Genomic DNA, 15487 nt, shown 5'->3' with positions numbered 1-15487 from the left:
TATCTTCCCATATGCCTACTAATCCTACTGACACTGGACCATCATAGAGTCTGAGCCTGCATGTGTTTGGACTGTGTGAGCTCCAGGCTTGCTTTGAGGTGACGGTCTTGGTCTGAGCCACCGTGCCGTCCCATAAGTCTCATTAGACATTAAATACTGTAAAATCAAATGTGTTTCTGTGTGTGTGAATTATGAGGCTTACTTTATCTGCCAGGTCCTTTGATGCAAAAATCTCCTGTTGGTGGATGGAAAGAAAAGGGAGGGAAAAAAAAGAAAGAAAACGTTTTAAATTTCACAACACATCTGAGTGTGACCTCAATATTGCTACCATTTTTGGCTCCACATTGGTCCAAAATTGGTTTCCGTCTATGTTTAGACACTAATGTTGACAGTTTCATTGCCAAAAACTGGCTCAAATCATATTCAGACATGCTGAATGCATTTGCTTTGAAGAGCATTCACAGAAATATTATTTTTTTCTACTTTTCTTCATTTTGGCAACAGTGTAACCTACTTCTTGCTTCAGCCCTAAAATCTTCCTGAAATTGTATCAAGAAAAGAATCTACATTTTCGGTATTCTTCTCAAATGTTTGAGCATAAGGTATCATTTATATTCCCAGTCACTGGCAGTGCTGCTGTAGTTCATAGCGACTGAATCTCTTGAAGATGTTCCCAGGAATGGCAGCAATTGCATTTGAAAGTCTCCATAATGTCAACATTGTATGACATCTGTGGCATAGGCAAGCTGTTGTTTTCCTCTTGCATGTGCAGCGCATCTTTTAAACCTTGTTTCCATTACAATTCATTGCATCAGATGCACAAAACAAAAAAAAAAGGAAAAAATAAGGGCCAGCTTGAATTCGCAAATGGGTCATTAAGAGTTATTCTTTATTCAGAGTAAAAAAAGGAGATGAAAGAGGATATGCAGAGAAAGAAAGAGAAGTACTGTACCCCATGAGCCCAGAGGCGAATGGAGAGATGGACCCTGCTGTGCACAGAGTTACACATCAGACAAAAAAAAAAAGTAACCGACAAGAAACATGAAGGAAAGACTGGGAAGCTGAACGGAAACAATTTGTTCATGGCGGCGAGTGGGAAGGAGAGAAATAAGGAAGAGTTTGGGCACAGAGAAGAAGGGGGAAGACATTTTACAGCTGGTTTTGGACTTCAACATAAAAAGTCAAGTAGAAACACACTGAGAGCGGGGAAACAAGACACAAAGAAGCCTTTGGGTCCTCTGAGGACCAGATGACCTTTCAGCTGGGAGCGGGGCTGAAAGCAAGAAAGAAAAAAAGAGGTTTACAGTGGTGGGAGATGAGAAACAGTGTGGGTGAGATTTGTCATACCTCAGGAAGGCAGTAACTGCTGTGACACAAACACACACACAAGGAACAGTACACAAACCTCTGCACTAAACCTGAATCCACTAGTAATTCCCAAAACAACTTGTTTAACATGACCAGAAGATGTTTTTTACTGGTCTGATAAGCAAATTAATCCCATAATCCTTATTGACCAGCTTGAGGGGACAGTCATTTCAAACTAATGTTCCCAAAGATATCAGGTATGTCAGGCTGAATTTAGGGGGAAATGTGTATAAAATAATGAACAAGGCTTGTAGAATTATTCAGTGAGATGGGAGGGTGCACACTTATAAAAACATGTCCTGGTTGAATATTTCACTCAGAGCAAGCATCACAAAGCTTGAATGGAGAATTGGAATAAGTTGTGACAGAATATGTATGCAGCATTTTTGAGCGTGGCATAAGATGTTTTTTCTTTTGATATATGGGAAATACATTTATTAGCTTAGCAACGATCAGCTAATTTGGTTTAGCTAACTCAACCCGCCCAGCTAACTGTTCCCCCTGTTGCTAGTGTTTGTGTTAAGACTGAAAGCAGTTTCTCTCCTTAGCTAAGCTACCTGACTGTTAGCAGTAGCTTCATTCCTAAAGTACAATCATGTCAGTAAGAATGAGTGAATGAGAGTGTTTTTGCAAAAGCATCAAACTATTGCTTTAAAACACCACTTAGCATTGCAGTTAGGGTTGCCAACCGCCCCTTGAAAAACGAAACCGTCCCGTATTTAGAAACAAAAGCACCCGTCCCGTATTGAGGTGAAAAGGGACGCAGTTTGTCCCGTATTATTGAGACAGTCAAAAAATAACAGGGCGATTTAAATGTAAACTTACGGTAAACTTGTTCCCATGCCCCGTCTTGCTCTGTGACCAATCAGCTGACAGCATATTCACACACCAGTATGACGATACAGAATAGCAGCAGGGGGACTTTTTATTTTGCAATATCACGAGTAATAATAAATAAAAATAATACATCCATGTTACAGACCCAACTAACACTAAGGGTGTTTCCACTACAGCCCAATACCCGGAATGAGGCCGGTCTCACTCGCCGAAACGCTACCCGAAACCCTAATTTGAACATGAGCCGTCCGGAGCAGACTTTTGAACAGGCTTTTTTCGGCCCTGTGGAAGAGCAGGGCCGTTTTTCTCCCCTGAAAAAAGCCTGGTTGCTGATTGGATAGAACGCTAAGCAGGATGGGACGTTGTACTCAACGCCACAACAACACAAACCATTTGTAAAAGCCGGCAGAGCAGGGTAGCCAACTAAGCGACTTTTCAGACACCCTTAGCGACTATTTTTCCGAAAAGCGACCGGTGACAAATCCAGCAACTTTTTCTGGTGTTATTGGAGATTTTTGGAGACTCGTTCTTACTTTTCTTAACGAGCTGCGGCGGCGGCGGCTCGTTAAGAAGAGAAAGAACGAGTTGAAGCGGCTCAGTCCTCCTGCAGCAGTCTCTCTCAGCTGCAATCACAGAGTCAGAGGGGATGTTAACCCCTTAGCGTCCAGTCTATAAATTGCTAATAGGCTAACAGTTAGCTCTATAGCAGTACAGTGTTAATGTGCTGCTGCTACCGCTAGAGATGCCGGTTAATTCAGGATCACTATGTTTATGATCAGCGGAGATGCTGTGCATTGTTAGCCATGCTGCTTTGTTTGTTGTTGTCATGATCAGCTGCTGACGTTGTCCACAGTTAGCGACGGCGGCCACAGTTGCGTCTCCAGTGTTTAATCCGTCGCGTATGTGATCACGGTCAAAACTATCGATAAGCGATTACTCCATGTCCGAACAGCCCCCACAGTGGAGTGTTTTAAGTCTCGTCTCAAGACCCATTTTTATTCTTTGGCTTTTTAACACTGCGTGAGTTTTGTGGTCCTCTGTGTCTTTTATTTCTTTTACTACTTTTAACTGCGTCTTTTATTTTATTCTACTATGTTTATCTGTTTGATTGTATTGTTTTATTTATGGCATCATTTTAGATTTATACACTTTTTATTTATTGCTGATTGGTATATGGAATTGTTTGTTTTATTGTTGATTTTATGTACAGCACTTTGGAGACGTTTGTGTTGTTTAAATGTGCTATACAAATAAAGGGGGATTGGATTGGATTGGATTACTCGACGAACGAAAACCATACGTCACCTCCGGAGTCTTATAAATCCCTCTGGGGGCCTTTTTTGTAATGGAGACACTCTGAGTGAGCGGACATTTGAGAGGGCGTGGCCTGAGACTTTCCCGGTGGCCACTCTTCTGCCTAAAGGAAACACGGCTACTGACTCAACCTTTCATGTGTAAAACTTTAAGTTGTGGAGATAAAAGGGGGGCAACTGTAAGTTAGCCAAGGAATATATATCCCATCACCAATGGCTGACCCCAGTTTACCCTGTGATCACTCCACAGGAATAAAGCAGAGTACTCCTTCCATATAAAAAACACATGGCATACTGTTACTCAGTGAGGCCTGGTTTAATGAAAGCAGCACTATGACTGAGTAACATCTGGCTCGCACACTGGAATCTTGGATTACAGGACTCATTTACTGTGTACAAATATTACATACAGATGAAAATAGAAACAACTCAAGTTAATCTGTGCATGTATGAGCATGTTGGCAAATAGGGCAAAAGATAAAGGAGACAGCGTGGGGATAAAAATGGGAAATGAGGACAGAAATGTGTCTGGGCTGCATTCATGGCTGTTACACATCTGTATGGAATATAGTGGTAACATTACTAGGCATGGAATACTGCCCTATATATGACTAAACATCATGCTACACATGCTAAATCAGTCAGTCTGCAACTGATAGCAGAAGAGAAAGAGAGGAGGAATGTCAGTGTGATAGAGAAAGAAACACAGAGGGAGATGGCATGCCTGAGTTATTGTAACTGTGCCTGGCTCAAACCATCTCTGGGATTGATTACTGTGCCTGAAGTCTGCCAGAGCTCTAAGTTAACACCAGCTCTCCACAAGACAAACACCAGGCCCTAATGAATAGATAATTGGATATAGATCCCATTAATATGAATGATGGAACAAGCGGCTGTGGAAACAAAAAATAAATTGCCTTTACGTTATACTGGACGAACTTCATGTATCACGCAACACTGAAGCAGCCATAAAAAACACCATGGAAGTTTGTGGAGAAACTGCTCCCATGTGTTGCATATAAGGCTCTATTTGTCATGCATTCGACACTTTGAACGATTGCTACCAGCAGATTTAACTGAACTGAAGTCACATAAAACTCAGAAGTACTAAAGACTAGGAGAGGAGAAAACATGTTTTCCACAGCAGAGTTTCAAAGAAGAACAACGAAGCATTGAATTTGGTAAAAGTCCTGAAGGCCAGTGTTTGCTTGCCAGCAGGAGCATCTAAGACAACTCAAACTGTCTCAAGAACAAAGCCGTTTGAGGCCAAGTCCTTGTCTGTGTACAGACATTATGTCTGTGCCTGATGGGAGCTGTGTGTAGTGGTACATCATGATGGAAATGTCTGTGTAAGATTCAATTACATAAAATTTTATCTAATTTGTTGCTAGATTTCAGAGCTTATCATTGTATCTCTAAGGCAGTGATTCCCAAAGTGTGGTGCGTGGACCCCCAGGGGTGCACTAGCTGCCGCTAGGGGGTGCGCGAGATGAAAAATGTAATGGCGGTCTGATAATTACACAATTACATTTTTTCCCCCACACACAATAAAGACGTGTAAATAAACATGAAGCGTAGAAGAAGTTATCTTCTTCCATTTTTCCAGCCTGTGTTATGATGACAGGGTTTTTTCTTAGCTCCACGCTCATTTAAACTTGCTGCAATTTTTGTTCAACGCGGCTCAAAATATTATAACATTTTCCCCAACATTTTTCTGATCCTGAGCCTTCATCATCCTCTTTGCTCTTAAAAGTGGAAGCTTGCACATAAATTTGTTGCATTATATTGAAACTGTGTTTCAGATTAATTCAAATGCGAGACTGCATTGTTGTGATCGTGATTATTTTATTATATGTGTGTTTTGGTCATTTGAGCATGGTTAAAAATGCTGCCTTTATAGAAGGGGGTGCACGACTAAAAAAGTTTGGGAACCGCTGCTCTAAGGCATAAGAAGTGTATTTGTATGATAATATGCTGTATTTGTGCATGATGCTTTTGTGAGCTTGTGTGTGACCACATATGTTTTACATTGTTGAAATGTCTTTCTTTGTGTGCTGTTGTTGATTTACCTGGTTAAAAGTATTTTCCAACAGGTCATTCTCAGCAGCACGGCGGCTCTTGGGAGCATCTGCTGGGCACTGCATCACACAATAGATATGATTTAGGACAGGGTAAAAAAACATTGTTATTTCCCGCCTGAACCCTATAATTCTACACTGAGCAGGATGTAAAAATCCACAGATGTGAGGTATTTCTTGAATTTGTCTTTTATTAATAATTCATATATTTGTAATATTGTAAGAGACATTTTTCTCTGGGGTATGTCTCTTCCTGCAGAAATAATAAAAACAGTCGAATCATAACATAATGGATAACAGGATAGCTCCCCCAAAAAGAAGCCAAAACAACATGCTAAAAACTCAAAGTACACATCAAATAAATTCTTCCAAAAGATGTTTTCTGTCATTTTAGATTTGACATTAGTCTTTATCATTCTGATGTATGTTCTAGTGTATTTTTCTGTTAAGCTTGGCTTAAATTAGTTATTGAATGTTTCAAAACAGGGCTTAAACACCATGATTGACAGCTGTGACTGGTTGGGCGGGACCTTGATATTGTGATTCCACCAACTGATGATGATGTCTGTATGACGTCACCATGGCAAGATGTCAGTACACATATCCAGGATATTTAGCTTCATTTTCGTACAGTAGGACAGTTTAGATGTGTCATCCATCTCTATGTACAGTCTATGGTCTATAACTGTGCTAAATGCTAACGTTAACATGGTAGCATGCTCACAGGGACAATGCTAGCATGAACATGTTGAGCAAGTCTAATGTTTACCATGTTTCCCATCTTAGTTTTGAATGCCACCATGCTAACATTTACTAATTAGCATTAAGCACAAATTACAGCTAATATTGATGGAATAACAGTGGTGGATCAGCTGGTAATACTATCCAACAGTAGCATAAAATGGTAATTATCCAGAACATAGTTTTTAAGAAATATTTTTCCAATTTAATTAGGGTATGTTGAACAAAATAAGACAATCTGTAACACAATGAGCTAATGAGCTAAATGTCATGTTCCTGTACCATGTAATGTTTTAATATGTATAGATTTTCTTTATTGGTTGATAGAGATTAAATGCACTGAAGCAGTCAGACCAGTGTCAGAACAACTGAGAGCAAGAAGTTCTATCTCTTTTCTTTTGTGTTTCAAACTGCAGCCTTCACAGTTGTGTGAACTTGTGTCTACATACAGTATGTGCACACATGCTACTTCACTTCTCATTTTCAAACTTAAACGCAGCTTGCAGGAAGCCCTGCAGCACACATGCCTTGAGCAAAGGAGAAGAGGTTTCCTCCTTCAAACCCTCTAATCAACTATTCTACAGCATTCAGTCCTTCCTCCAGAGGACTCCATACTTTCAAACTTCTGAAGTAACTTCTCACCCTATTTGTATCCCTCTCAAAAATTCATTTGGTAATGAAAAATACACGTAGGCATGCACACGAAAGCACCGACACCCTGGAGAATTCTGACAAAAAGTTGGCTGAGCTCGAAAATACCTTCAGCTTAAAACAGCCAAGAACTGGCTGTTTGCAATTCTTCCCATACCTGAACAATCACTTGCTCTGTTTTCGTCTGTCTAACCGAAACATGCTGCTGTATTAAGGGCCAATGAATCTGTTTTCTATTTCTCTGAAGCCTGCAAAACAATAACTGCACAAAAGTACGCTTTAAGAGAAGAGGTAGATAGGCAAGAGAACGAGAGAGAAATATAAAGAAAAATAAATAGTGTTGAGAATGGTATTTCTCAGGCTGCAAGACAGAGCAAGTGATACTTTCAATTAAGCTTTTAGTCACACTTCAGGAGTACAAACATTATTGGCAAACCGCATTTGATGTGACATAATTGCACACAATGGAATTACTCTAAGCTCCAGTCAATTTGTATACATAATACCCCATGTTAAAGACAGCCTCTGAAGAATATTGTGTTAACAAACATAAGACAGGCTCTTTCATATTTGTGGAAGCCTAAGCCAAGAAACCGATAGAGTGCTATAAAGAAAAGGGCTCTCCGTGCAATTGTTTTTCCTTCTTTCTGACCACTTTAAATGAGTTGGAAGAAAATAATTCAGCATAACGCATTATGAAGTCAAAGGGTTGCTGATTAACAAGAATAAGCCTCCACAGCAAATGCAGAGACTATGGTAATTCTGGTAACGCACACTCAGCTTTTCTTGCAGCTGTTGCACAGAAAATAGCTAAATTAGGTCTAGATTAGGTTTCACTGAGGAGAGGAGTTGTTCCACATGTCTCAAAGACACAGTGGTGACTGAAGCGAAGATATGAGTGAGCCTGAAACCTTTAAAGACCTTTTCCCCTAATGATGCTGCTCCGCTTCCTCCTACTGTACAAAAATAAAGTCAAAATATCCCAGATACAGGTGACATAATTATGTGAAGCCAGGGTCTGCTGGCAGCGAGCTACACCTGCCCGATTTTCCAATTTGAAAATGAAAAAAGACATATTTTATGGTCAAATAGATAAACTTTAGGGGTTTTTTTGCAAACATACCTCTGAATTCTTAATTTAATGCAGTCTGTTTAAGTTTTAGACAGTGCCCCAACTGTTTTAGGAGTCAGGGCTGTAAGTCAGAAAGGATACGCAAATTATAGCATTTAGTTTGATTTACATTTTAGAAAACATCCTAACTTTTTTGGAACCAGGATTGTATGCTCCACACTTACACCACTCCTTATTATCATGTGAAGACTAACCTTAGATCAATTAATTGGGGTGGCAAGGGGCCCAGCTGTATAAGAGGTTCAGGCACTTTGTTGTTAAACATCAGATTAAAAACAACCATCAGGTATAAATAGAAAGCTACATCCAGCAACCAGTTAGCTTAGCTTAGCACAAAAACAATAGGACACATCTAGCCTGGTTAACCAGCTGCTGCCTCAAGATTCCTATTTACTATTCTGACTCAAGATTGGTATCTTTAGTCTCATCTAACTCAAGCAAACGAGAGTATTTTCCCAAAACGTCAATTTTTCCTTTAAATTTCCAGTATTTACATTCAAAAGTCATGAAATACATACAAAGTCATTGTAATCATTGTTTATCAATTAGTGAGGGTTGCCAGTCTCACCCGTGCTCCAGGTATTTCACAGCAGGCCTCCTGAATGGCGAGAAAGGGGTCACAATACAGCATCACCTGCTGAATGTCCATCTAAGAAAGAGAGGGAGGACCAGGAGAAAGGGAAAAGAGATTAATATATTTAACATGCTGCTCTCCATAAGTCCTCCGTTTTGTTTGTCTAATAATGTAAAAAATGTTTAAATGAGGTAGTAAACAAGGCTGAGAGCCAATTAATTTCTCATTTATATAAAGTATTAGGAAGGCACTTTGTCAGGAGGTTTGCCCGTGTGTGTGTGTGTGTGTGAACAACACTTCCTCCCTGCGCTAACAAAATAGCCGGCCTGCTTTCTAACCAGGCTGGTAAATTGATCGTCAAACTAAGTGCCTGGATTACTGGATCTATTCAACATTAATAGTCCGGGCTCACTACCGGCCCACTCTCCAGGTAGTCCGCCTGCTTTTTTAATCAGGACTGAATGAGATTTCCTCAAAGACAACAGCACCTGAGGAGCGTAGTCTATCTATGGTCTAAAACACACACATACACACATAAATGTTAACAAATGCATGAAGAGGATGACAGAGTTCCTTTAAGTGAGGTTGGTTCACTAGAAATATTTCACTCTGTCATTCCTATTAAAATGCAATTCTCTATTGCAGTGAATCAGGGTTACTGGTGCCTCAGGTGGCACTGCTGTTGTCAGGGGATACATGAAATAACTGTAGAGTAAATCAATGTCATTGAAAAATAGAAATTATGATTTTACTGTATTAGAAGAATACAATATATCAATATATTAAAATTAGGTTAAATGTTACACCTGAACACTAGACAAATTTCCAGTATGTAAGAGTGTTAAAAACTAGTTAGCAAGCAAGCACAACATTTTAAACACATAGCTACAGTCAAGGTAATAAATAAATAATGCAATAAGAAATAGCTAAGAGTAATGACTTAACAGTTCAAATGATTAGCTAAAATAAATCAACAAATGCCTAAAATAGTTAAAGCATAAATGGTTTAGTAGTTTGCTCGATATAACCTACTGATTAAACAGTTCAAATAATTAGCTAAAAGTTATGGATAAATGATCAAAATAACCTAAAGCACCGAACAAAAAAAGTTTCAGTTTGTATTGGATGAACAGTTGAAATAGACAGCTAACATTAACTGAAAACCTGATGAAATAGTTAGCTAACATTAACTGAAAACCTGTTGAAATAGTTAGCTCACATTAACTGAAAACCTGTTTAGCTAACATTAACTGAAAACCTGATGAAATAGTTAGATAAAAGTAATGGATAAATGGTTTAAATAGTTAAAAGTACTGGGGGAAAAAGAGTTAACTAAAAAATATTAAAACCTGTTGAAATACTGAAGTTAGCATAAAGGTATTGGATAAATATTTGAAATAGTTAGCTAAAAGGGTTTAAATTGTTATTATATTAATATTGATAAGGAGTACTCTTTTGGAGAAAAGTTAAAATAATTTGCTAAAAATAATCTGTGGAAACATTCAGTTTTGTAGTATAGTAGTAGTAATAGAATAGCTGAAACCAACATACATATTGACATTTCAAAATAACATTTACAATATCCACTTTTATAAAATAAATAGTGTTATACATGTGAAACATATATTAGGGATGGATGAAGGGGTACAATAGTTTATCTGACAGGACCCAAGAAAGGAATTTGGTTCATTCAAATAACAGACAAGAACCAGTTTGTTCTTTATACAGAGGGAGAGTAAAGGTCACCAACCTTTTAAATAGTAAGTTTAACTGACATTTACATTGCAGAGCTTAAACTATCAAAAGCTTTTCAATAGCTTAGATAGGGCAGCCACACGCTGCATATTTAAATGGTAAATGGTAAATGGACCTGCACTTATATAGCGCTTTTCTAGTCGATTTTGCGACCACTCAAAGCTCTTTACACTACAGACTGTGCTCATTCACCCTTTCACACACACATTCATACTGGTGGCAGAGGCTACCCTAAACGGTCCCACCTGCCACCATTGGGAATTCATTAACACACCGATGAACACAGCATCGGGAGCAATCTGGGGTTCAGTATCTTGCTCAAGGATACTTCGACATGTAGGCTGCCATGGTCAGGGATCGAACCACCAACCCTTCGGTTGGGGGCCAACCAACTCTACCAACTGAGCCACAGCCGCCCATTTAATCAAAAGCTCCCACCAATTCTCCTCTCAGTATTTTCTTTCCCAGTTCTCCACAGATCCATACCTGCACAGGCCCAGCATCTGAAGCCCGAATGCCCAGCAGAGTGTGTCCGTCAGTGGGCACAACTCCACGGGGCTCCAAGGGTTTGGTCTCGATGGAGTTGCAGTCCACGTGGAGTGAGGCGGCTCCCTGTTGCACGCTGAGGGCCACCTTATGCCAGCGCAGGTCCATCAGGGCCTCCACACCTTCCCCGGTGAACACGCAGCTCACCTGGTCAGCTACGGGGTCTACCCCCCTGGCACGCAGGGACAGGGTGCCTTCAGGGCCGTTGAGGTCTACAGAGAGCTGGGTTTTGACACCAAAGACATCAATTAAACACTGAAATTAACAAGTTGTGGCTTTAACAAAGAGTGATATGTACATTCTGCGCCCGCTAACAAAGCTGTAGAACACAGTAACAGAGATGAGCTAAAGGGGAAGACATATTAATTACACACGCAAGCAGTACAGCCAATCAATCACTCCTAATGAGGCGACCTGGCCTTCATCCATCATACACATTGAGTATTTAAATCTGGCCTCAGACTTTTAGTGATTATGGGGACTCTGAGGGACTCCAGTGCTTCATCATGGAACACACATGAATAACAATGAAGGTGAATGAAAGAGGAGAGCAGAAGATGATGGAGGGAAGAGCGACAGAGAGACGGGGAGCTGGAGAGGGAGGGGGTCGGATGAAGAATAAAGAGAGGACAAAAGGCGTGCTGAATGAAAGGGTGAGAGGATTGAAAAGGTGTCACGAGAGAGAAGGAATCGAAGGGGAAAGTGGATGACTGTGCAAAAGAGAGATGAGAGACAGGAGGAATGACAAAAGGCATGATGAATAAAAGGTAAGAGATCGAGGAAGAGAGGGTTAGAATGAGGAAACAAGAGTGAGCTGCACCTGTGGGTATCCCTGCTGGTCCGATATCTGGAAGAGGTAGATGGTGTCCCTCAGGGCCGCCTTCTTTAACGCGAGGGTGAAGATCAGGGTGAACTCCTCAGGTAAGCCATGAGGGAACACCTGACTGGAACACAGAAAGGGTCACGGACATGTCAGTCCTCCATACGGTGAAACAGGAAGCTTTACTGGGGAACTCCTGATGATGTTATGAGGATTATCTTGGCTTAGGCTTTAAGACTACAAATTATTGACATTAGGCTTTACAAACTGGGAGCATAGAGTTTTAACACAGTGGGTTTTTCTTATGATTAGACACAGCGCCAGCTTTGTTGCTTCTGACACAGCAGACCCAAGTAAATACCTTGATGTGGAGATTTTTTAAGTTGGGTTGTATGAGGTAAGCTCTTTATACTGTATATAAATGATATCTGTAATGTTTCTTGTAAATTTAAATGTGTTTTATTTGCGGACGACAGTAATTTGTTTTGTTCCGGCAAACACTTAGAACATCTTCTGAATACAGTGGAAACTGAACTTAAAAAAATAAAAAGATGGTTTGATGTGAACAAGTTATCTCTGAACATAAGCAAAACTAAATTTATTATTTTTGGAAATCGTTCAATTAATCAAAGAGTGCAAATCACCATTGATAATGTGGAAGTGGAAAGAGTTTATGATAATAAGTTCCTTGGAGTGGTTATTGACCATAAACTATGCTGGAAGCCACATATCAACCTCTTAAAGAATAAAATATCAGAAACTATGGCAATTCTATATAAATGTAAAAATATCTTAACAACAAACTCATTAAAAATGTTGTATCAATCCCTAATAAAACCATATATAACCTATTGCATAGAAGTGTGGGGACACACATTTAAGTCAATCACCAAACCAATTTTTCTACTTCAAAAAAAAGCAATTAGACTTATAAACAAAGTCAATTATGAGCATCCAACCAATCAATTATTTATTCATTTAAATGAACTCAAATTCAATGAACATGTGGATTTCAAAACAGCACAGTTTATGTTCAAAATTAACAACAACATGCTGCCTGACTGTATTCAGAAAATGTTCAATCTAAGACAAAGCCATTATAATTTCAGAGGGGAGTGTATATTTAAAAAGTTAAAAACCAGAACCAACACCAAATCACGATGCACCACGGTAACAGCTGTTAATTTATGGAACAAATTGGAGAAAGACTTGAAAACTTGCAATACCATTAACTTATTAAAAAAATTACCGTACTTAAAAATAGGATGATTAATTTATATAAGTTAGAGTAATGAGTAATAAGCTTCTTTCTTTTCTCTCTTTTGTGACTGCTTATTTCTTTTGTTGATAAATAACAGATTGTACATTTCTAAATTTTAAATTTACTTGAGTTGTAGCAGGGTAATAAGGCGTAATAAGCTATGCTTCAGCCTAAGCCGTTATCTGTGCTCTCTTCAAAGCCACCAGACTCCCTTGACAAAAACCAACCTGGTCTCACAGAAATCCGTGAAATAGCCATGGATTTTGAGTTAAGCGAAATCCGTGGAATAGCCACGGAATCGCTCAAATTTCCGTGAAACTGACACGGATTTCGCTACAATGCAAGTTAATGCCAGTCATATCCCGTGGCTATTCCATGGATATTTGTTCCTATTGGTTTGTTCCAAGTCACGTGACTTTCAAGGTCCCGGCGGTCAGAACAAAAAACATGGCGGACAGTTCTCTCATTTTTAGTGAAAAAATCAATATTTTGACTTAGTTTCTGCATAAAAATGGATTTTGATCACATTTGTAGCGAGAAATATATGTTTTATTTTCTAAATATTCACTTAATGAATGTACATAATCACTTTGTATGTTGGAATAGCCACGGGATATGACTTTATTTTTCTTCATTAACTTGCATTGTAGCGAAATCCGTGTCAGTTTCACGGAAATTTGAGCGAATCAGTGGCTATTCCACGGATTTTGAGTTAAGCGAAATCCGTGGCTATTTCACGGATTTCTGTGAGATCATGTTGACAAAAACAGTCATTTTACCTGACAGAACACCAAAGCCACTAGTTTACCACTGCCTTCATTGGTAAGTTTGTTTGTGTTATCATGTGACTGTAGGGTTAGTTCTGATCCACCAAAGTCACACAACACAAACAAATCAAGGCAGTGCTAAACTAGCAAATACTGTGTTCTGCAAGTTAAAATGACAGCTTTTGTCCATGGACATTGGTAGCTTAGACAAGAACATAAACAGCTGCAATCAGCTCGCATAAACTTTAACAGGGTGGTTTAGAAACAAAGACGGCTGCAGAATCCTTTGCAACATAAAAGCACAACCCTTGAAATTCCTGAATGAATACTGTCTCGACACTGATGACATGATCAGCAAAGCTACGTTTGTTCAGGGCATCTACATCCTTCAAGTCCTTTTTAATATTTTAAAATTAGGCATTAGGCATCGTCAAGATTTGGGGAGCTGTCGAGTTTCTCTTCAAACACACAACAGGTCAGTATTTTCTACTTGTCTTTTAAATTTGATCATAATTTGATACAAAGTTTTAATTAGCTGTCAGCTCCTTGTTTACCTGTTGCTGTCTCAAATACATTCTGGATGTTTATTCCCACAATTAATCAAGTCATGTCACCAAAAAAATCCCTAGTTGAAAAATCATTTACATAATATGTCTAGACACTTCTACTTATCTGTTTCTTTTTTAGTTTTTAGTTGTTTTTTTAGGGTTGAGGGTTTATCTTCCACAGCAGTACATTCCTTAGCTTCCATGCTGACCACCATCTACTGTAGCTAATACACTGATTATGGATAAGTACATCAAAACCCCTACTTCAAAAAAAAGCTTAACCATAACCCTTAACCTTTAATTTAATTTAATTTATTTTATTTGATAGGGACAATGCAGTTAGCATAGATACAGGACATGCATCTGATGTGCTGCATATAGAGATATAGCTTCAGCTCATTTTCAACTCCCGTCCCTAGTTGGGCTTTTACAACTACATACAAAATCACAATACTATAAAAATCCAATATACAATCACCCCATCTACAAAATAGAATAAAATTACAAACAATTACAATATACATTTACCCTGAGAAAAAATAAATAAAAAATAAACCCTGTATAAATATAGCTTTTAGAGTTTAAAATCATCATGAATCTATACAACAATAAGGAGAAAAGGAAGAAAGAAAAAAAAAACATCTTACATACCAATCCAATGTAACCACTCAAACAAATATATACAATAATAATACAAAGGATAAAAAGAACAACATTACAGCCCAATCAAAAATAACTACTTAGACTATAAGACTTAAAAATTAACCCCTCTAATGAATGAATAATGCTAATGCATGAATGCATGTGTGCAGATGTGTCACTGTCCAGGTATATAATGTGTGCATTTCTATATTAGTCATTGGAGACATGTGCGTGTGCAAGCTGTGAAAACTAATTTCACCCTGGGACAATAAAGACGATCTGTCTCCCTTGACATAAATGCAGTTGGTAGCCAGCGAGCTAACATCACATGCAATTAAGCTTTGACAAATTAAGACAACTATTGGCTTCACATATCTTTCTTTGTCCTTTCCTTGTGAGCACAGTGACAAAGTAATCTAACGTGTGTTTCCTGTGTGAGCATCTTTATATTCAA

At 38.8% G+C, this 15487-nt stretch overlaps 1 protein-coding gene across 1 annotated transcript in view; it reads right to left on the bottom strand.

The window, feature by feature from the left end:
* Positions 1-15487, bottom strand: part of col16a1 (collagen, type XVI, alpha 1) — a 101339-nt gene that overhangs the window by 56914 nt on the left and 28938 nt on the right. The window contains exons 5-9 of the mRNA XM_059350193.1: positions 11816-11939; positions 10936-11217; positions 8689-8769; positions 5588-5656; positions 203-235 (exon numbers count right to left, since the gene is read on the bottom strand). Coding sequence (XP_059206176.1) covers positions 203-235; positions 5588-5656; positions 8689-8769; positions 10936-11217; positions 11816-11939 — 589 coding nt within the window. The remainder of the gene's footprint in view (positions 1-202; positions 236-5587; positions 5657-8688; positions 8770-10935; positions 11218-11815; positions 11940-15487) is intronic.

Source organism: Centropristis striata, chromosome 14, assembly GCF_030273125.1.
Source record: "Centropristis striata isolate RG_2023a ecotype Rhode Island chromosome 14, C.striata_1.0, whole genome shotgun sequence".
Lineage (NCBI taxonomy): Eukaryota > Metazoa > Chordata > Actinopteri > Perciformes > Serranidae > Centropristis > Centropristis striata.
This window is presented reverse-complemented; position numbering and strand designations above follow the sequence as displayed.